Here is a 23,297-nt window from a genome sequence, read left to right as displayed (position 1 = left end):
ATAATATACTCACATTACAATAGAAAAGCAGCCCTGGCTGGATACCTTGGTTGGTTAAGCATCGTCCCGAAGTACAGTGGTTGCCCGTTCGATCCCCAGTCAAGGCACATACAGGAGCAGATTGATTTCCTGCCTCTCTGTCTCCCTCCCTTCTTCTCCCTCTAAATCAATAAAATAAACATTAAAAAAACAGACAAAGCAAAATCTTGGAAGCATTTGCTACTTATTAACTTTTTAAAAAATTTTTGACCCTGGCTGGTTTACTCAGTGGATAGAGCATCAGCACGACATAAGGACATCCTGGGTTTGATCCCAGATCAGGGCACGAGAAGCAACCATCTGCTCTCTTCACCTCCCTCTCTCCCTTCTCTCTGTCACCCTCTCACTCAATGGAATGAGTTTATGCTTCTCTCATTGTCCCTTCCTATCTCTCTCTCTCTTTCTCTCTCTCCCTTCTCCCTCCCTCTTCCCCTTCTCCCCTTCTCTCCCTCTTCCCCTCTCTCAGCCAGTGGCTCAACTGGTCTGAGCATCAACCTCAGGTATTGAGGATAGCATGGTTGATTTGAGCATCGACCCCAGATAGGGTTGCTGGGTGGATCCTGGTTGGGGCGCATGCAGGAGTCTGCCTCACTATCTCCCTTCCTCTCACTTAAAAAACAAACAAACAAAACATTCTTGTTTGTTGGTAAAGATGGTATTAAGTTCATCTTCAGGGTTATTTTAAGCTGAGAGAGAGAAAAGGAGGGAGAGAGGGAAAGAGAGAGAGAAAGAGCATGTGCATCTACATTAAACCTAGAGAATATCAATATAAATATTCAAAGTCATATATCTTGTATTCTATGGGGCCACATGTAACTGGTGCCACAGAAATGTGATTGACAGCCACATGGGGTTGGGGGTGCGTTGAGAAAGCTGCAGATGAAATTCAATCAGTTATCATCATGACAAAAATATTTGCTGACCATGCCCTGTGGGCAAGCTACTCTGCTGAGTGTGGGGTAGGTAAAGCCAACAAAACAAAAATCTCTTCTGCTAATACCAAATTTGAGTTCAAGGAGTGAAACACAAATAATTAACTACATTTCTTTTTGTTTTTCTTTCTTTCTTTTTTTTTTTTTTTTTTTTTTTTTTTACAAAATCTTAAATAAATAGCAGAAAAAGTCCCTGGTGGGTTACCTCAGTTGGTTAGAGCACCCTTCCAATACACCAAGGTCGCAGGTTTGATCTCCAGTCAGGGCACACATCAAAATCAACCAAATGAATGCATGAAAGAGTGGAACATCAAACTGATGTTTCTCTCCCCCCTTTCTTCTGTCTCTTAAATAAATAGATAAATAAATAAAGTAAAAAGACTTGAAGGAAAGCTAAAGAATTTTTCGTCCTAGAGAAAATAATTGTTAGTACCTAATTTAAATGAAGTGTTTGAGATGGCTTCTCAGAATGTCATTAGCTAAGACCAAAGTAACTAAGTAGTAATCTGGTACACAGATGGTGGAAAATTCTGCAGTAAGAAGAAGAGGATATCTAACAAGATGTCTGAAAGTAAGAACAAGCTTCAAACTCATGTTATCTAACCCAGTGGTCCCCAACCCCTCAGGCCGTGGATAGGTACCAGTCCGTGGGCCATTTGGTACCAGTCTGCAGAGAAAGAATAAATAACTTACATTATTTCCGTTTTATTTATATTTAAGTCTGAACGATGTTTTATTTTTTAAAAATGACCAGATTCCCTCTGTTACATCCGTCTAAGACTCACTCTTGACGCTTGTCTCGGTCACGTGATACATTTATCTGTCCCACGCTAAAGGCCGGTCCGTGAAAATATTTTTTGACATTAAACCGGTCCGTGGCCCAAAAAAGGTTTGGGACCACTGTCCTAGAGGACAGCTGTGGAACTGGAGTGTATTGGGTGAGGTGAGCAGCAGTCGGTGATGAAGTGTGGATGGTAGGACTTTGTGAAGACTTGTCTTTTTATCCTGTATACAATAGGGGACCATTAAAACCTTCTGTTTTTCATAAGATTGTTCCTAAAACTTATAACTGTTGTTGTGAGTCGGGGGTGCAGAGAGAGAGAGATCAGCAGATGAAATCATCATGGACTAGCAAAGGACCACCGCTCGCTCAGGCAAATGGCCCCGAGTTCGCGCTGTGTCCTATTTTTATTCACAAGATTTCAAAGAGCTTGTTTACTGAGAAATTGGCATAGCATCAAACATAACTTTTACTTAAAGATACATGGAATACATCTGCATGATAGCTTAATAACAATATAATATGAAAAGGCATTAATTGTTATTGCTTCTATGGTTCCCACAACATTCCTCTCTTTATCTCAAGGGATAACCTTGAAAGGAACAGAAATCTTATAAGAATGTTTTACTGAGAAAAAAGCCCAGCAACTGCCTTCAGTCATATAGACCTGTTTCAGTGATCCGCCTTCAAGTCACAAAACAATTTTCTTGGCAAAACATTCTTTACTTGTTGGCTGTGTTCCCATCCAAGGCCATGCAATGGGTTATTCCACTACATATAACTTTTGGTTGGTTTTGTAAACAGGGTTTTCTTTTCCTGTTTTTCTAATTGTATATTTTAACATTATTATGTATATGAGTTTTATATATTAATTTTATAGCTTGCCCCTTCCCAAATTGTGTGTGTGTGTGTGTGTGTGTGTGTGGTGACAGATACAGAGAGAGAGAGAGAGAGAGACAGATGGGGACAAACAGGAAAGAACAGAGATGAGAAACATCAATTTTTCATTGCAGGTCCTTAGTCTCCTTAGTTCATTGACTGCTTTCTCACATGTGCCTTGACCAGAGGGCTACAGCAGAGCGAGTGACCCCTTGCTCAAGACAGCGAACTTTGGGTTCAAGCTAGCGACCATGAGGTCATGTCTATGATCCCACACTCAAGCCAGCGACCTCAGGGTTTTGAACCTGGGTCCTCTGTATTCCAGGCCAGCACTCTATCCACTGCACCACTGCCTGGTCAGGCTATTTTTTCTTCTTTTTAAATGTGTATGCTATTTGCTTTTTATATTATAATGGCTCATACTTATAGGACAGTATTAATTATTAATTGAAGTAATGGCCCCCTTACTTTGTTCCTGTAATATTTTCTCTTTAGCAAAGTGCTAGTATATAAATACATAATCATACTAAGAAAGTATCCATAAACTTTTTTTAAAAAAATTATTTAGAAAATTAAATTTAAGAGGGTGACATTGATCAATAAGATACCTAAGTTTCAGGTGAACATTTCTGCAGCATTTGAACTGTTGACTATGTTGTATAGTCATCATAAACTTCTATATCCTTTTTTTTTAATAGAAAAGTACCCTTTATTGAGAGATAAGACAACTGTTATTTACAATATTCAATTGTTAGACCATATAGTCTGACTGTGAGACTTTTTCAACAGCAGTATTTCAGGAATTACAGTTTATAAGGGGAAAAGAAAAACATTCCAAAAAGGTTTCTGTTATAGAAAATACATTTGAACAATGCCAGAAACACTTAAGGCTAAGTAGAATTGGACCTTTTCCTCTATAGCTATGATCAAAATACGTATTTTTGACAGAGGCTAATTTTGGCAAGGAAGAAACAATATGTTTTAGAAAAACTGAAATAGTGGAGGACTAGTATGTTTAAAACTGAAAGCCTTCTCAGTGGTTCTGAATAAGAATTACACAGTGCTGCCGTGCAGTCCCAAACTCACACTGGAGATTAACCGTGGACTCATTTAGAACTGAAAACGGTGCCAGCCGCTCACTTACAAAGGTCCGGGAGATCAGCAAACCCCTTACGGACTCTGACAGCTTTTCTGAAACAAGGGTTTTGATAAAGTGATGTTACAGTGCAATAAAATTTTGATAGAAATTCACATCCACAAAGGAGTTAAATAATATAGATGCTCCTTATATTAAGATACTGTTCTTACTCTAAAAGGTAGAATTATCTAGCCACTGTAAATAATGAGGGTCAGTCAAAAATATGTAAAACAGGAGTCCTACAGGGTAACTTGTATAAGTTAATCCCCCAAATATGTATATATTTGATACTCTCCAAATGAGGATATTACTTTTTTGAAGAACATCAGATGCAGTACTAAGTTTCTTATTCCATGAACTATTGAGGTAGGAGTCTCATTTTGTCGATATGTATTTTTCATAGATGATGTCATCAATCAGATGCCAGTACCAAAAAGACAGTAATCCACAAGACCGAACCATTAGATTACATACCAAGTCTTTCCTTCTTTAAACAAGCAAGGTTGGGAGTTTGCTGTGCATTAAGAAATTTATTCAAAAATAACATAGGCTATAATAGATTTTGTAGACGTTTGTAAATAAAAATCACAAGTTTCAATTATGATTTTATGTATTAAAAATCTTTGCAACTGCTAAAAAGTAAATAGTGCAATCATTGGTGGTAAAACAAACAGTATTATGGCTGTGGAAATGTGTTTCATCGACCACGGAAGCTGCAAGCATGGAAAACTGCTTATGAAGAAGCAACCAGTTTCTTACCACCTATCAAGCATCAGTGGTAGAAAACAACACATGATTTTTTATTTTAGTGTCATGTTTTTAAGAAACTATAACCAGTTTAATTATAGTAAAATCACCTCACTATGTGAATTAATATATTTTCCCCAGGAATAAAGCTGAAGAGCAATCATTTGAAGCCTATAGATTGATTTTTCTGTTATGAAAAAGCTGAAAATAAGGGAGAACTCAGCTTCATGAATGGCTCTTAAAAAATAAAAAGCTGTACTTTAAACTTTTTAACATATTACATCTTGAAATAAATGTTACCAAAAGTTACTTTTGTTTTTAAAAAGCAATGAACCATTGCTAATTTTTTGTAAAATAAATTTAAAAAGAAAAAGAAAGAAAAAACCCTCCATCATGACACAGAAAGCCCATTTGGTGTGCATCTGTTAGCATCTTAAATAAGACTGTTCAGTGAAACAAGCTGCGTAACAGCCTACTTCATGGTCAAGAACGCTTTCGTTAAATACCTACATGTAATGAATGATACAGATTCAGTCTTCGATTCCCAAGAAGTATTTCCAGAGTGTGTTGTTGACCAAAGAAGTATTTAGTCAGCTATAATTTAGAAACTAAAAGCTAGTAAAGAATGACCTTTGTGTATTCCAACAGAGAATATCTAGTTCAGCTTTTCATCTGGCTTTAAATATTAAGATTCAGAAGAACCATAAAAGTTTTATTTTCACCATAGGCTTACTAAAAAAAGTGATTCATACATCAAAACTGGGTTTTCCTTGGTTTTAATACATTAAAATGCCATAACCCAATCTAAGTCATGCATCACTTTCAGAAACACAGTGCAACTAGAAATATTTTTGCCAATGTAGTGGACATTTCTAAAAAGGAAATGCCTCTGGGTGCTCCTGAACCTTCAATAGAAAAAGAAAAGAATCAGGCTCCATAGCTCTCTATGAATGGCTGTGTTTCGCATATTGTGGAAAAACAATACAAATCGCCTTCAGGAGTTTCAATACGCATTGTAACAGACTTCATCTCCTTCAGTTTGCTTGCTGACTTCTTAGATCACCTGATTAGAAGCTGTTTCCACTGCTTCTTTGTTAACTGCTGTTGGTACTTTGTAGGTATACATTTTAAACTTCTGTAAAGAACATTACAAGCTATTTCATGTAACTTAATTTTGTGCTGAATATTCTTCAAAGGATTTTATAAATAATACAATATTTTAAATGAGTCTTCAATCCACTGTTGTTATACCATATTGTTGCTTTCTCCAACTTTATCTACAAATGATCTTATTCCAGGTAAATTCAAGAGGTATCCAAGGACTGGCACTCTTCTAATGAAGGAGACGACCACAGGAAAGAAGCCCTGGAACAAGAGAAAGAATCCATAAATTTCGAAGATCATGCCTATCAAAGGCCAACCAACAAGGACTACAAATACGCCACCCAGGAAAAATCCTGTGGCTTTCATTTTATGTTTTTGGAAGAAGAATCTGAATGTTCTTTCTAAACCAATTACAAAAGCCAAGCCAGCCACAAATAAAACATTTCCAATAGCCAGTAGAGCTTTGTCAAAAAAGAGAATCATTCCAAAAAACAGGAAAAACACTCCAAATCCTGTTAATCCCATTCCAATTTTCTGGGTATCCGTTAAGGAGATCATGGCTGCAGTGGTGAGGACAGCGACGATAGCACCTCGAGGAACCCAGGACACGAAGCAAAGTAGGGAGTAATGAAGCCGGAAACTGCCCAGAAGAGAGCCGCCACGTCTTCCGGAAACACGCAGCTACTCAAACTTCTATATCCTTGAGTGTTTTATTTCTATTTATTGATTTTAGAGAGAGGAAGGGGAAGAAGGAGAGGGGGAGGAAGAGAGAGAGGAACATGGATCTATTGTTCCACTTATTTATGAATTCATGGGTTGCTCCTTGTATGTGCCCTGACTGGGGATCGAACCTGCAACCTTGGCATGTCAGGATGATGCCAAGCTCTAACCAACTGAGCTACCTGGCCAGGGTGTCCTGGAGTAGTTTTAAAAAAGTATATTGTTGATTTTTCTCAAAGGCTTCTTTATCAATGGAGATAATCACATGAATTTTATTTCTAGATATATCAAGTGAATTTTACACCAAGATATATATAGTGGCCTGACCTGTGGTGGTGCAGTGGATAGAGCATCCACCTGGAATGCCGAGGTCGCCGGTTTGAAACCCTGGGCTTGCCTGGTCAAGGCACATATGGGAGTTGATGCTTCCAGCTCCTCCCCCCTACTCTCTCCTCTCTAAAATGAATAAATAAAATCTTTTTAAAAATAGATTTATATGGTGAATTTTCTTAATAAAATTTCTCTTTTTGTGTTCCTCGTATATGTCTCACAAGGCCATATATATTATTTTTCTAATGCTGTTTCCAGTATGATTTTATCCTTGGTCCATGTTTTATGCGGAATGTCCCAATAGATACAGAGCCCTACTTAGATCCGGCGTCCTGATTCGAATTCCCCACACAGTGGGACACTCCTGCTTATCATCAGGGCTGGCAGTTCGAGACTACTCTTGAGGTGGCTGTGAGGATTCTACTAATCAGTGCTGACACCAAGTGCCACCAGAGGAAAGACACGACCCATGACAGACACACAAGTTAGTTGCAAGAATCACACAGGCAACTTATTACTCACAAATCCTTTTGGCGTGCCTGGGTACAGCTTAAGGGGGCCCCGTTGGCATGCTCCTCTCGGCTGTCTTTGGTCATAGCTCAGAGTGGCGTGGAGACAGTCCACATCAACGTTGGAGTCTGGGCGACGACTACAGCAGGAGGGGCCCTTAGTATTAGTACCTACTCTGGCCTACGCCTTCTAACAGGTGTCAGTCTACAGGATTATCACCTCAAACCACCTTTTGGGGAGTTCCTAGCAGGGAGCCCTTTTTATGTTAATATACCAAAATGTCACATCAAGCCACCTTTAAGGTGTTCCTAGGGAAGCTTCTTGTTTGTTAACCTAGTTATGACATCAAGCCACTTTTTATCTATATATAATTTCACACACACACTAACTGGGCTCTGCGCGAAAGGCGGAGTCAGCCTCCTATCTGTGCACACTAGATTAATTCCTATCCAGTCGGCATTGCCTTATTTACTTTCCTTAATTGCTTTTAATATTATATCCTAATTATTTCTACATATCTTCCATATTTCTATATATTTAATTACTGTAACAGGGAAGAAGGCTTTAAATTTCTAAACATAAGCAGCACACCTAATCCTGTATTTATTGAAAGGTAGAAACCGCGGAGCCACATGAACACGAGGCCAAAATGTATGCCTGGGTGCGAGCGGGCTGAGGTAGTCTAAGCCACATCAGCCCTGAGCTGAGAAAAGGCACTTGCTTTTCTAGTGAAAGGTGGGGAACGGGGAGTTCATCAGAAATGGGTTTTTGGTTAACTCCCTAGCTTTCAGTTCCCGCCCAGCAGGTCTCTTTAACTGTGTTAATGGGCCCGTCTTCAAATGATTGATTAACCGATTTCTCCCGCAGAGTTCAGTGACCTGCCAGCGGTCAAGCTGCTTTCTAGCTATAGAATGGGAGTGAATTGCCTCCACTTACCTAACTCATTATTTATTGTTAAAACAATCCTGTATTTATTACTGATGACTAACACACACCTTTTGTGAGAACACAAAGGATATTGGGGTGACTGCACGCCCGAGATGCATGGCTGTCTCTGGGAAGAGAACAGTAAGACTAGAAATGAGAGGTAGGCGGCATAGATGAATGTTCTCTCTATATTTCGTTGTATTATTTTATTCCTTGTGGTATATATACTAATCTCATAATTTAGAACAATTTCGTAACTTTTTATTATTTTATTGACTTTAGAGAGGAAGGGGGAGAGAGAGAGGAAGCGAGACATATACATCGATTTGTTGTTTCATTTACTGATGCATTCAATTGGTTGATGCTGTCTGGAATCCTGCAATTTATGGCATATCTGCAGGAAACCAACCAACTGAGCTACCTTGTCAGGCCAGGTTCTCAACCATTTTGTCCCGTCCTCACTGTCTCTCATCACGAAGCAACAGAGCGCTTTCCTCCTACCACCTCTGTTCTCCATCCAATTCCAGTCTCTTAATCCCCGTTTTTCAAACGTGTTGCCGGCATCTTCCCTCGAAACATTCCTCAATTCTCCCTACCAAGCGGATCTTTATTGTACGGACCCAAACGTTTGCAATATGGCCGCGCCTTCTTTTGCGTCTTCTAAAGCGCTACCAGACAACATGGGCGCGGCCATTTTCTGCTACGACCTGGCCTGGGATAGGTTTAGCGGTCCAGGTCGAACAGACCTTGACCGAGAGCGCTGAAATACTACTAAGCATGTGCGCCGAGGTTGACTGCCGCTGTGGAAGTAGAAAAACTCAAGGAGAGAAGTCTTGAAAAAAAACAACAACCAAGGATCGTTAGAACTTGCCACTTTCCAGCCTGGTGGGCGAAATCCGGTCGCCTAGATTGGCCATCTCTCTCTCCGTACGCCGCTCAATCCGACATGGCGGCGCACGATCGAACGTGGCCGCTCTCGACATAGCGTCACGGAAATGGCGGGGCCATATTGCCTAGCAGTCATTCCAACGGGACCCAGAGTCCACGCTGCAGGGAAAGCGCTCGCTGCCACAGTGCCAACGAGTTTGTGTAAGAGCCAGAGACGCGGACCAGCCACACCAGAGCGGAAGAGGAAGTGACGTAGGAGCTTCGCTTCCTTGGGGGAGGTAACAGTTCTCTTGGAGGAGGTTCCCTTTGATTTCTGCGAGCGTCTATAAGCATCCCGGGCCCTGGGAATTCCGTGACTCGAGACGCGGTTTCTGGTGGGTATTCGTGGGGGTTGGGGTGTTGCTTCAGGCGGCTTCGTCGTTCTTGGGGGCCGTTGTGGGTGGGTTGAGGAAGAAACGAGAGTTTATCCCTGTTGACAGTGACAGATCAGCTGCGGGTCGGGAACCGGGAGTGGAGAGGGGCGTAAGGAGAGTCACTGACCGAGGGGCTCGTGGGGTATGGTCGGTGAGGGTAGGGACTGGGGGTGAGTCATCTGGAATTTTCTGGTCCGAGTTGGAGCAGCCGAGGGGCCGAGGTCCTCGTGAAAATAGGTTTTCTGGGGAACTCTGAATGGATGCGGCCGCTAAGTGCGGGGTGGGGAGTGTGAGGTTGCCGAGGGAGGGTTGCACGAATCCCGACGAGTTTCCTAAGAAATATCTATGCATCTGTGAGCAGATGGGGTGAGTCCAAAGTTGCGTTAGCCCCAGGGGCTGGGCATTTATTATTATTTTTTGTTCAATGAAAGGAGGGCAGGCAGAGACAGACTCTAGCATGCGCCCCCACCGGGATCCACCCCAGGGGGCGATGCTCTGCCCATCTGGGACGTTGCTCTTTGCTCAGCAACCAAGCTATATTTAGCACCTGAGGCTGAGGCCATGGAGCCCTCCTCAGTGCCAGAGGGCAATTTGCTGGAATCATTGGAGCCATGGCTGCAGGATCAGAAGAGTGAGTGAGTGATAGAGAGAGAAAGAAGCGAGAGAGGGAGGGGTGCAGAAGCAGATGGGTTCCTCTGCTGTGTGCCCTGATCGGGAATAGAACACGGGACATCCACTCGCCGGGCAGACGCTTTATCACTGAGCCAACCGGTCCCAGGGCCGGGTATGGGGATTTAAGCTTTTATAGGGTTAGTGAGCAAGGTTTAGGTTAGTTTTGGGGTGGGATGAAGGGATATGCTGAATGTGGAGGTTGGGTGCTTACTGAGGAATTTGTCCCGGTGGGAGGTTGGGTGAGGTGATGCGGGCTATAAGTCAGGTTTGCTCAGGTAGGGAGTTACAGGAACTTCCCTGGCGCCAGATTACTTCAAATTTAACCTGAGGTTTTTGGTAAAGGGTCCTGGCCCTGAACCTGACAGGGAGCAGTTTGGGTATCCTTGGGAGAGGTTGGTGGGGTGGAACGTAAGGTAGACAGACATTGGGGTGTGCAGCGAACATTGGGATATTGTTTCCTAAAGTTTAATAATGGAAAATTTCTAATGTACTGAAAAGTAAAAAGAAAAGCTAAATGATCATCTTTACACCTGCTATGTAGATCCATAAATCGTTAAAATTGTGCCTTAAATACTTGGAGTATTTGTGTCAGCCGGTGTACACATGTATTTTTATACATTTGAAAGCCCTTTTGTAGCCTACTGTGTCAATTCTGCCTCTTGTTTGTGTGACTTTGGGTAAAGTACTAAGTTCTTTCTTTTTTTTTTTTAACTTAGAAATTAAATTTAATGGGATGACATTGATTAATAAGAGTACATAGGTTTCAGGTAAACATTTCTACAGCATTTGAACTCTTGAATACCAGGTTCTTTAAATCACGCTTTCCCCTTTAAAGAAATGATACGTGCCTCACAGGTTCGCAGGAGCCCTACCTGCATGACCTCCGCTAACCTCCCCATTTCAAAGTAACATCACATTGAGAGTTAATGCTTCAACATACCAATTTGGGTGCACAAAAGTGAGTCTGTAAGAGTAGGTACTTGACAAAAAGTAGCTGTTATTCAGATATATACCTTCCTAGTGGGAGTTTTATATTTAAACAATTTGATTAACTTATTTCTATTACATGTTCTGTATTCTCTGAATAAGTTTATGCTTGATATTAAATGGAGATCTCTAATTTTTTTCACTTGATTTTAGAGAGAGGGGAGAGAGAAAGAGAGAGAAAAAGGGGCAGTGGAGAGAAGAAGCGAGAAGCATCAACTCCTAGTAGTTCCTTCTTGTATGTCCCTTGACCTAGCAAGCCCAAGGTTTCCAACAGGCAACTTCAGCGTTCCAGGTCAATGCTTTATCCACTGCACCACCACAGGTCAGGTGAGAACTCTTTTTTTTTTATCACAATATCACTGTATGCTTGTCATCAATAAAAAGCAGAGAATAAAAATCACTTCATAAAAAGATAAAGAGAAAGAAAAAAATCACCCTTAATTTACTGACTAAGCTATCAGTAATATTTTGAAATATATTTCTATTTTATTATTATTACTTATGTATTTATTTATTTTTCTTCTTTTTCCAAGTGAGAGGAGGGGAGATTGAGAGACAGACTCCTGCATGCTCCCTGACTGGGATCCACCCGGCAACCCCAGTCTGGTGCCGGTGCTCTGTTCATCTGAGGCCATGCTTACAACTGAGCCATTTGGCGGAGGCTCCACAGAGCCATCCTTAGCATCTGGGGACAATGTGCTTAAATCAAGCCATTGTTGCGGCAGGAGAAGAGAGAGAGGGGGAGGCCTAGAGAAGCAGATGGTCATTTCTCCTGTGTGCCCTGACCAGGAATCAAACTCGGGACATCCACATGCCGGGCTGATGCTCTACCACTGAGCCAACTGGCCAGGGCTTTTATTATCTTATTTAATATTTATTATTCATTCATTTATTTATTTTTTAAGTGAGAGGAGGGGAGATAGATAGAAAGACAGACTCCCACATGCATCCTGACCGGGATCCACCTGGTAACTCCCATCTGGGGCTGATGCTCGACTCATCCTCAAATCAACCAAGGTATCCTCAGCACCTGAGGCAGATGCTCGAACCAGTTGACTGTGTCAGGGATGGAGGGAGAGAAGGGGGAGCGGGAGGGGGAGAGAAGCAGATGGTCACTTCTCATGTGTGCCCTGATCCGGAGTGAAACTCGGGACATCTACGTGCTGAGCTGATGCTCTGTCACTGAGCCAACCAGCCAGGGCCATATTTATATTTTTAAAACTTTTTAAAACAGATTTTGATTATTGATTTTAGGGGGGGAAGAGAGAGAGAAAGGCAGGAGAAAGGAGTGGGAAGCATCAACTTGTAGTAGTTGCTTCTCGTATGTGCCTTGACCAGGTAAGCCAGGGGTTTTGAATTGGCATCCTCAGCATTCCAGGTCGACACTTTATTCACTGTGCCACCACAGGTCAGGCTTGAAATGTATTTTTAAATGGCGCTATATATTATGGGTGTTTTTCTTTTTAAAATTTTATTGATTGATTGATTTGCTCTTCCACCCATTATGCATTCATTGGTTGATTCCTGCATGTGTTCTGACCTGGGATTGAACCCACAACTTTGGCGTATCAGGATGACCCTCTAATAACTGAGCTGCCTAGCCGGGGTGGGTGTTTTTCTTTTTATAATTTATAAAAAGTAGGTCAGATTAAATGCATATTTCAAAGGCTTCTGACTCAGTTTTGCCAAACTTGCCCAATAATGTTCTAATATATAATGCTTTTACATACACTGTGCCAGGTTTTCACACATCTTTAGGGACAGTGGGTATATAATCCTGTTATTTCCTAATATGATAGCTCAGTTTTGGCTTGTTAATCATCTTTTGGGTATAAAAGGCATTTCACTGTGGTCTCCATATGCACTGCTCCCAGTACTAACATGACTGATCGTTGTTTTATGTGTGCATTGGCCAATTTTAAACCTGAGAAGTTTGTCTTTTCTTTACTCCCTTTTAGAAAGTAGTCACATATTTGGAATAGTAATCTTTTGATTCTATCCTTCCTATGTGTTAAACAATTTGACTGCCTTTTTTTCCAGTTGCTGAGAGGTAGCCTGTAAATCTTGGAATGTCCTGAGCGATAGGAGTGTGTGTTTTTCACGGTGGGTCCATAGATAGGTAGTTAATGCTGGTGAGGTGACTCGGGGTGGGACTGCTTCTGCCAGAAAGACTGGTCACAGAGGTTAGAGGGCTGGAGCTTCGAGTGAGGTAATACCAATCCAGTTTCCTGGCCAGTAGGGTTGCTGTAGGGTGAGTCACATGACCAGTGATTATTAACCATGCTTATTTAATGAAACTCGAATAAAAACTATAGACAGTGAAGCTCTGGTGAGCTTTGGTTGGCAGTACCTGTGTACTGTTACAGATATTCTGGATGAGTAACGTGTCCTGACTCCAAGGGGAAAGGACAGTGGAAGCTTCTGGTTTGGGACCCTCCCAGACTTCATTTTATTATGTCTCTCCATTAGACTGCTTATGATCTGTATACTTTTGATGTAATGAAACTGTAATTTTGTACATTTTTCCTTGATGTACCTAATAGTTTTTTTTGTTTTTGTTTTTGTAAGAGAGAGGGGGGAGGGGGATAGACAGAGAGGAAGGGAGGGAAATGAGAAGCATCAATTCTTTGTTGCAGCACCTTAGTTGTTCATTGATTGCTTTCTCACATGTGCCTTGGGTGGAGGGGCTCCAGCCAAGCCAGTGACCCTTTGCTCAAGCCAGCGACGTTTGAACTCAAACCAGACCATGAGGTCAAGCCAGCAACCATGGGGTCATGTCTATGATCCCATGTTCAAGCTGGCGACCCCACCCTCAAGCCTAATGAGCCCACGTCCAAGCTGGCGACCTCGGGGTTTTGAACCTGGGTCTTCTGTATCCCAGGCCAATGCTCTATCCACTGTGCCACTACCTGTTCAGGCCCTAACAGGTTTTATTGTTGCTGTAAATAGTGTTTTTCTTTGCTTTTCAAATCCTTTTGTTGTTTTGAACATGAAATTTCAATATCTTGAAGCTTTTGCATAATGAAGGTTTTGTTCTTTTGCAATTTTCATTTCTTTATTTATCCTTTAAATTTTGTATTTATTGATTTGAGAGAGAGAGAGAGAGAGAGAGAATCATCAATTTGTTATTCCACTTATTTATGCTTTCATGGTTGATTCTTGTATGTGTCCTGACCAGGGATTGAACCCACAACAATGGTATATTGGGACAATGCTGTATGTAACCAACTGAGCTGTGGCCAGGGCTCCTCCCATTTTGCTGGTCAGTACATTTTTGGTAAAGATTTTGGGAGTGGTTATCATTGTCATGTCCCTAAGCCTAAAGAAATGCTGTGGATTTTTTTTTTTTTTTTTTTTTTTTTTTTTTGTATTTTTCTGAAGCTAGAAACGGGGAGAGACAGACAGACTCCCGCATGCGCCTGTCCGGGATCCACCCGGCACGCCCACCAGGGGGCGATGCTCTGCCCCTCCGGGGCGTTGCTCTGCCGCGACCAGAGCCACTCCAGCGCCTGGGGCAGGGGCCAAGGAGCCATTCCCCAGCCCGGGCCATCTTTGCTCCAATGGAGCCTCAGCTGGGGGAGGGGAAGTGAAAGACAGAGAGGAAGGAGAGGGGGAGGGGTGGAGAAGCAGATGGGCGCTTCTCCTGTGTGCCCTGGCTGGGAATCGAACCCTGGACTCCTGCACGCCAGGCCGACGCTCTACCACTGAGCCAACTGGCCAGGGCCGCTGTGGATTTTTTTTGTAGATATCTTTATCAAGTTAAAGTGCCTATTTCTAGGTGAGAAAGATTTTAAAAAATTGTGAATGGCTATGCTGTTTTATTACTTGTTTTTTACTAATCTACTGAGATAATTAAATGGTTTGTATTATACTATACTTGTATTCCTGAAATAAAGTCAAATGTGCATTGCATGATCTTTCTTACCTATCAGTAGATATGATTTCAAAATATTTTATGTAGGGTTTTTATAGTTAAGTTCATAGAAGAGGCTGGTCTATTTTTCATACTGTCCTTGAAATGTAGGTGTTTTCTTTAGTTCTTTTGCTTTGCATGCCTGGTAATTTTTGTTTGGATGTCAGATATTGTCAGTTTTACATTGTTTGCATGGTTTTTTCTTATGCTTTTAACTACTTTTGAGTTTTGCTCTAGGATGTGTTTAAATTACTTTGAAACAGTTGGATTTGGCCCTGGCCAGTTGGCTCAACAGTAGAGCATTGGTCTGATGTGTGGAAATCCTGGGTTCAATTCCTGGTCAGGGTACACAGGAGAAGTGACCATCTCTTTCTCCACCCTTGCCCCTTCCCCTTTTCCTCTCTCTCTCTCTCTCTCTCTTTCTCTCTCTCTCTTTCTACCCCACCCACAGCCATGGCATTAGAGCAGCAACCCCAGGTGGGCAGAGCATCACCTGGTACGGGACTTGCTGGGGTGGATCCTAGTCGGGGCACATGCAGGAGTCTGTCTCTCTGCCTCCCTGCCTCCCAGCCTCTCGCTTAAAAAAACAACAACAAAAAAACAAAAACGGTTGGATTCTTTTTTTTTTTTTTTACGAGTTTATTTCAGCCAAACTGATGACATATTACCAGGGAATAAAATCAAATGCTCTTGCGAATAAGTTTTGAAGCTCAGTTTGATTGTATGGAGGCTTTCTTTTAGCTTCTTTTTTTAAGGTTTATTGATTTTAGAGAGAAAGTGGGGAAGGAGTAGGAAGGTTCAACTTGTAGTAGTTGCTTTATGTCTGTGCCTTGACCAGGTAAGCCCAGGGTTTTGATCCCGCGACCTCAGCATTCCAGGTCTACGCTTTTATATTCCTTGCTACCACAGGTCAGGCAGGCTCTTTTAGCTCTGTTGCTCGTGCCAAAGCAGTCTTTTTGTCTAAGGTGACTTTGTCCCCGCTGAGGCAGTACTCTGCTGAGAACTCGACTTAAAGTCCCTGTGTTTTTTCATTCTGGCTAGTGAGAACACAGACTATTCCTGATCTAGTGTGAGTTCCAGGAATTGTTCACCTCTCAGTTCTTTAGTAGTTAGCTAGAGACTCAAAGGAATCCTCTGCACATCTTCAAGAGTGAGGTTTTTCTTTCTCTCACTTCCTCCCTCCCTGCTTCCCTCATCACTGCCTGGCAAACTTACCACTTTTGCTTCCTCAGATTTGAATTGTGTCATTAACTCAGCAAGACTGCCAGAGTTTTGGGGCTCCTTGTCCCCGTGTTTGGCCTCGAAAGTCTAGGCCATGAGCTGCACAGCCTACAGTGCTCTCACCTTGTTTGTTTCTCCTCTTCTCTGATTTCTGTGTCTGAAAGTAGTCGTTTTAGATATTTTCTCCATTTTTTAAGTTGGTGGAGCCCTGGGCAGATAGCTCGGTTGGTTAGAGAGTTGTCCTGATATGTAACGGTTGTGGGTTCGATCTCTGGGCAGGGCACGTTACAGGAACAGATTGGTATTTCTGTCTCTCTGTCTCCCCCTTCCTCTCTAAAAGAAATTTAAAAATTATAAAAAATGATATAAATTAAAAGTAAATAAATAAAAGTTGGTTTAAGGTGATGGATAATTCTAGTAATTCCCTGGAATCAGAGGGTTTATTGATTATTAGAGTTTGCGTTTTAGCCTTGCTCTGTGAGTTACTAGTTGTGTGGCTTTTAGCAAGATGTTAGGCTTTCCCTTTTTTGGTTTTCTCTGAAGTGGAATAATTATAGTCTGTACCTCATGGGGTTGTTGTGAAGATGAAGTAAGAACAGAACGCACTTAGAACAGTGCCCTGCTTGTATAGGAACTTGCTTTTATTGTCGCACCAAACCGCTCTTTTGTTGACTCTGTAGATGCTGGCGTCCTAGAATGAGACAGCTTCTGTGAATGAAAAAAAGAGCTTAATTCCAGAATTCCAGAAATTATTCCTTGCTGAGGCTACCTTTGATGAGATACCAGTATCCAGAGTTCAGGAAGTGGTGGCTATTTCCTGAAAGCTGCTGAAATGACTAAGTCCCAGGTGAGCTTATTATATCCTAGTTTGTTATCCCGTAGATTTCAGGAAGCCTGTAAATATATATACAATCAAAGAGAACAATATATATATATAGACACATTGTGGCTGGGAGAGATGTGCTTGGACTGGGAGACAATAAATGACTCAGAGTCGCCATCAGGAAGGGAGGTTCATCTGTGTGTCATAGGATCCTGCAAAGTGGTAATGACTAACAATACTGCCGGGTAAGCTCAGCATCGGGAACTGAGTTGCAGACTTTTCTGTGGTAATGTTGGCTACCATCACAAAAGAGTAAAAATGCGTTACAGGATTTACTTTGTATGTATGGAGGGAGCACATGAAATCCCTGAGGTCAGTAAATATTTCCTGGATATTAAGTGTGAAGAAATGTCTTTGATGGGTCTTCCTCTTCCATTTTTCTTGTCCAGATCCAGTGAACAGTCCTCTTCCGAAGGAAATGTGGGAGATATAAAAGGCACAGCTAGAAAACTTTTAAAGTCTCTTTTTACAGATAAAAAGATAATAATAGAGCTTGCATAAGGGTTGTTGTACACATTATCATGTTAATATTTTTAAAATATTTAGAATGATACATAGCACATAATAAAAGCTTTATGCTTATATTATGATTTCGTATGTAGAACAATTTGTTAAGTTTTTTTGTTGTTGTTATTTTTAAAAATGTGTTTATTGAGAGATAAAACATTGATTTGTTGTTCCATCTATTTATGCATTTATTGGTTTGTTTTTGTATGTGCCTTGACCAGGGATCGAACTTGCAGTGTTGGCATATTAGGTTGATTCTCTAACCAACTGAGCTACCCAGCCAGGGCAGAACAATCCATTTCTAATAAGCAGTTCTGAGCATATCGTACTTTTGTATATGGACAACACTGCAATGGCTACTGAGTGTCTGCAAGAACTGTGTGCACCTTCTCCGAGACCAGCTTCTGCCTGTTACCTGGGCATCTGTTCTCATCAGCTTCTTCCGTCTCACTAAACTATTTGCAGTTCCTTGAACCCAAATAGATCAGAAGCTATATGGCATAGGGCCATTTTTATTGTAACTGGATAGTAGGTAACATTCAGTGCTCCTAAGGTGGGTTGCAAGTAGTTTTTAGGTAATTTAAAGTTTTAACATTTTATGTTGATGAATGAATGAATGAAGTGACTGAATAATGCACAAAGTGAGGATATTTTAAACGAATGTCGCCAAAAAGTGTAAATCAAAACTAGATATGGAGAAATATTTATTTATAAATTTCCATAGTATAATGAGAATATCCTATCGTTATCTTATATTTTTATTCTATTAACTCCAGACTAAAAAGGATTGTATTATAACAGGGTCTGTTGTCATTCAGTGATGTGGCTGTGTATTTCACCTGGGAAGAGTGGCAGCTACTAGACCCTGCTCAGAAGAATCTCTACAGAGATGTAATGTTGGAAAATCATAGCAACCTAATGTCATTGGGTAAAGACAACTTTCCTAAAGATCTCAGCATGAGCTCATTAATTGCCTGTCTTTTTTCTATTGTCATAGTTTATTGGTAGTAAGATATTATCAGTGATTTTGGACTGGGGCTTATACAGAATTTTGTTGTTTTGTTTTTAGAGAGACAAGAAGGGAGAGAGATGAGAAGCATCAACTCATAGTTGCAGCACATTAGTTGTTCATTGGTTGCTTTCTCATATGTGCCTTGACTGGAGGGCTACATCTGAGCCAGTGACTCCTTGCTCAAGGCAGCAACCTTAGGGCTCAAGGCAGCGACTATGGCAGCGGTCATGTCTATGATGCCATGCTCAAGCTGGTGACCCTTTGCTCAAACTGCATGAACCTGCATTCAAGTCAGCAACCTTGGGGCTTCAAACCTGGGTCCTCAGCATCCCAGGTCAATGCTCTATCCACTGCCCCACTGCCTGGTCAGGCTGTTCTTTTTTGGAGAGAGAGGAAGGGGGAGAGAAAGAGAAAGAGAGAGGGAGATTGCTTCTCATATGTGCCTTGACTGGTGTGGTGATCAAACTGGTGACTCCAGGCTTCAGCCGGTGACCTTGGGCTTGAGCTGGTGAACTCGGTGCTCTGGGTTGACACTCCATCTACTACGCCACCACCAGTCAGGCTAGAATTTATTTTTTTTATGATCAGACAGGGACACTACTTTTATTTCCAAATGAAGTTTCTATTTTGCTGAGATTTAAGGTATATATTCTCTGAAACAACTTTTACTCGCAGGCCCTAGTACTGCTCAGATTCTCTGTGGTTATGCCTTGATAGGTTTTCAAGCCACCAAGCCTGAAGCAGTGGTCCACTTGGAAAAAGGAGAAGAAGGAATAGGAAAGAGGGAATTTCCAAGTCATTTTAGTCCAGGTGAGTGAACCCAGTGGAAGCAAAGTAACAGGTGGACATTGGAATGGGACCCTTGTTATTTTAATACTTTTTCTCACAGATTCTGAACCTTTAGAGGTGCCTTTGAGTGAAAAGAGGTCTTTTATATGAATATTGTCTGCTCCTAGCCACTGAGGGAGATGTACTTCCTTCCAGCTACCCTGGGTCAGGTCTTTGCCTGCTTCATTTGGTCTTTCCTTATTTGCTTAGTTCTTATATTGAAGCTTGTTAGACACAACCAGCCTCCTGCACCTCTTATCCATGTTCACATACCTCTTATGCTTTCAAATATTCCTAGATTTGTTCCAAAGTTTGATGACACCCATGTCCTTCAGTTCGTTACCTATTACTGTTTCTTTTATTGAATGCCTCATACTTATTTTGTGCACCTTCTTCATCATTGTCTTCATTCTCTTTTGAATACTGACTTGAGATTCTGTCCCCCTTCATTTCATGACAATGGTAAAATTCATTGAAATTTTTTTCCCCTTAGAAACAATGTGGCAAATGTATGATTGGTATCAGGAAGACATTGTGAAGAATGCACCCGTGGAGAGAGATCGTGAAAATCAGGCATTGGGAAAAATGTTTTCTCTTAGCAAAAACTTTTTGGAAAAACCCTATAAGTGTATCTCAAGAGGAATAACTTGGACACAAAATTCAGATTCAAATTTTCAGAGTAAAAACTATGCAGAAATGAACTCTGATGAGTTAAATGGTTCTGGGAAATCATGTGTCTATACGCTACACGACACCTCTCACATTCATGCCCAGTACTATGAACCGAATTTACGTGTGAAGACTTTCAGTCTGGTGACAAATCCTAAAAGACATCACAGAATTCACACAGAAGGGAAACATTATGAATGCAGTGAATGTCCCAAGTCTTTCAGATATAAATCAAAGCTCTTAATTCACCAGAGAGCTCATTCAGGAGAGAAACCCTATGAATGCAAAGAATGTGGAAAAGCTTACAAGGAGAAGACAAAGCTCAGATTACACTGCAAAATGCACACAGGAGAGAAACCTTTTAATTGTTGTGATTGTGGGAAAGGTTTTATGCAGAAGTCAAGCCTGATTATCCATCAACGAATTCATACAGGAGATAAACCCTATGGATGTAGAGAATGTGGAAAGGCCTTCATTAGTAAGTCTCAGCTTGTTGTTCACCAGCGAATTCATACAAGAGAATCCTATGAATGCAGGGAATGTGGAAAAACCTTCAGTAAAAACTCACACCTCATAATACATCAAAGAATTCACACAGGAGAGAAATCTTATGAATGCCATGACTGTGGAAAAGCTTTTGCATATGCGTCACAGCTCATCGAACATCAGAGAGGTCATACAGGAAGACGACCTTATGACTGCAAGGAATGTGGGAAATCCTTTAACAAAAAGTCACACCTCATAAGACATCACAGAATCCATACAGGAGAGAAGCCATATGAATGCAATGAATGTGGAAAATCTTTTGTAGACAACTCGCATCTTGTTGTTCATCGAAGGACTCATACGGGAGAGAAGCCTTATGAATGCAGGGAATGTAGGAAAGCCTTTAATAAAAAGTCATCCCTCGTAACACATCAGAGAATTCACACAGGAGAGAAGCCTTATGAATGCAATGAATGTAGAAAAGCTTTTATAGACAAGTCGCATCTCATTGTCCACCAGAGAACTCATACAGGAGAGAAACCCTATGAATGCAGTGAATGTGGGAAAGGTTTTATAGACAACTCACAGCTTCTTGTTCATCAGAGGACTCATACTGGAGAGAAGCCTTATGAATGCAGAGAATGTAGGAAAGCCTTTAGTTATAAGTCATCTCTCATAGCACATCAGAGAGTTCATACAGGAGAGAGGCCTTATGAATGTACTGAATGTAGAAGAGCTTTTGTATACAAGTCACATCTCATTGTCCATCAGAAAACTCATACAGGCGAGAAACCCTATGAATGCAGTGAGTGTGGGAAAGCTTTTATAAGAAAGGCAGTGCTCATTGTGCATCATAGAACACATACAAGGGAGAAACCCTTTGTCTGTCTTGAATGCCAAAAAGCCTTTAGCAGTATGGCAATGCTCAGTACACATCAGTTGATTCATACAGGAGAGAAACCTCATGGATGTAATGAGTGTGGAAAAGCTTTCCGCCAAAAAAGCCATCTTATTATCCATCAGCGATGCCATACTGGAGAGAAACCCTATGGGTGTATTCCCTGTGGTCAGATTTTCAGCTAGAAGTTACAGCTCATTACACATTAGAGACATCACACAAGAGAGAAACCATATCAATGTACTCATTGTGGGAAAGCCTTTTAAAAGAAAACATACCTCAGTGTTGATATTAGAGAAGTCATGCAGGACTAAAACCTTATTACTGTAATGAATGTGGGGAAACTCCGTCAAGTTCTTTCTCACTTCACATGAAATTCCTACAGAAAAGAAATCTGAGAAACGCATTAGATGCTAGAAAGACTTCAGTAAGGTGTCAGATCTCACTGAATACAAGGGAATTCACATAAGAGACACCCTGTGAATGTGCTGAAAGGATATTTTTCTATTGTTGACCTTTGAAGTTTCAGAAAACTTACCAATGAGAAGTTTTGTAAATGTACTGAATATAGGAAAATTATTTGTCACCAACTTAGCCTCATATTTCATTAGAGAAAGGCAATATGAATGATTTGAGAAGTCAAAGTCATTTCTTAAGAGAAATCCCATTATACATCCTGGAGAAATGAAACCTTTTGAATGCACAAATGTTTTGGTAGGTCATCACAAAATTTCAGTTTTCACAGGAAAAGTCTCATGCATGTTTTGAATCCTGGAATACCTTCCAAACAAATAAGTTTTCATACCAAAGAATGCAGATGACTGAAAACTCATGATAAAGGATGCCTCTGGCATTAAGTCCAAACTTACTGTGCATCAGATAATATTTGGGAGAATTAGTACAGTGTAATGATGGTGGAAAAGGTTGTTTACATATAAGCAATTTTATACTAATTCTGATCTTGTGACATAATTATATATAAAAAAATGTAGCACAAAACAATGAGTTATGAATACCAGATAACTTTAGCATGCTAAATGACGCTCTGTTACATGTTTGGATATATTGTATAGTCAAGTAGTAAATTAAGAAAGGTTGTTGATGTGTGTGTTTGCTTTGTGTGAATGTTTTTGTACTACATGTATATACTCATTTCCAGATTTCACAAGGTAAAGTTGTATACCACAACATTCTTCCAGTTAGTATGTGTAGTATCCACCCCACCCCCAAATGCCAACATTGTAAATTTTTGTATATCATATAAATTGCAAGGGACGTAATTAGGCTTAAGAATGAACAAGACAAACAATACCATACACATGTATATTTACTGTTTACTTGTATATATAAATGGAACTGGCATTTTTTTCAGCCCTTTGGAATAATAAATTTTTAAAAACAAATTGTCTTTTGGTTGTCAGGAAAAAAACAACAACAGACTCATTAAAAATAATTGAGGCCCTGGCCAGTTGGCTCGGTGGTAGAGCGTCAGCCTGGTGTGTAGAAGTCCTGGGTTCAATTCCTGGCCAGGGTGCACAGGAGAAGCACCCATCTGCTTCTCCACCCCTCCCCCTTTCCTTCCTCTCTATCTCTCTCTTCCCCTTCCACAGCCAAGGCTCCATTGGAGCAAAGTTGGCCCAGGCACTGAGGATGGCTCCATGGCCTCCGCCTCAGGTGCTGGAATGGCTCCAGTTGCCCCAGATGGGCAGAGCATTGCCCCCTGGTGGGCATGCCCGGTGGATCCCGGTTGGGCGCATGGGGGAGTCTGTCAGATTGCCTCCCTGCTTCTAACTTTGGAAAAATACACACACAC

General features: G+C 41.2%; 1 protein-coding gene, 1 long non-coding RNA gene and 1 pseudogene across 2 annotated transcripts in view; 2 read left to right on the top strand and 1 right to left on the bottom strand.

The window, feature by feature from the left end:
* LOC136332082 (uncharacterized) overlaps positions 1-6,766 on the top strand; it is a 35,172-nt gene extending 28,406 nt beyond the window's left edge. The window contains exon 3 of the long non-coding RNA XR_010730592.1: positions 6,623-6,766. This is a non-coding gene — a long non-coding RNA (uncharacterized lncRNA). The remainder of the gene's footprint in view (positions 1-6,622) is intronic.
* Positions 3,355-6,311, bottom strand: LOC136332080 (vesicle transport protein GOT1B pseudogene; annotated as a pseudogene).
* A 1,619-nt stretch (positions 6,767-8,385) lies between the features above and the next one.
* Positions 8,386-21,787, top strand: LOC136332059 (zinc finger protein 84-like). The gene is made up of 6 exons (XM_066271309.1): positions 8,386-9,369; positions 11,223-11,394; positions 16,882-17,048; positions 18,393-18,519; positions 19,321-19,413; positions 19,925-21,787. Exons 3-6 carry the CDS (start codon positions 17,034-17,036, stop codon positions 21,667-21,669), a joined length of 1,980 nt encoding a protein of 659 aa, XP_066127406.1. The 5' UTR covers positions 8,386-9,369; positions 11,223-11,394; positions 16,882-17,033; the 3' UTR covers positions 21,670-21,787.
* The last annotated feature ends 1,510 nt before the right edge of the window (positions 21,788-23,297 follow it).

Source organism: Saccopteryx bilineata, chromosome 3 (assembly GCF_036850765.1).
Source record: "Saccopteryx bilineata isolate mSacBil1 chromosome 3, mSacBil1_pri_phased_curated, whole genome shotgun sequence".
Taxonomy (NCBI): domain Eukaryota; kingdom Metazoa; phylum Chordata; class Mammalia; order Chiroptera; family Emballonuridae; genus Saccopteryx; species Saccopteryx bilineata.
This window is presented reverse-complemented; position numbering and strand designations above follow the sequence as displayed.

Coding starts and splice junctions, on each gene's coding strand:
- LOC136332059 (XM_066271309.1), top strand. Junction 18,520..19,320: donor TAGCAACCTAATGTCATTGG/GTAAAGACAACT, acceptor ATGCCTTGATAG/GTTTTCAAGCCACCAAGCCT. Junction 19,414..19,924: donor TCCAAGTCATTTTAGTCCAG/GTGAGTGAACCC, acceptor TTTTCCCCTTAG/AAACAATGTGGCAAATGTAT.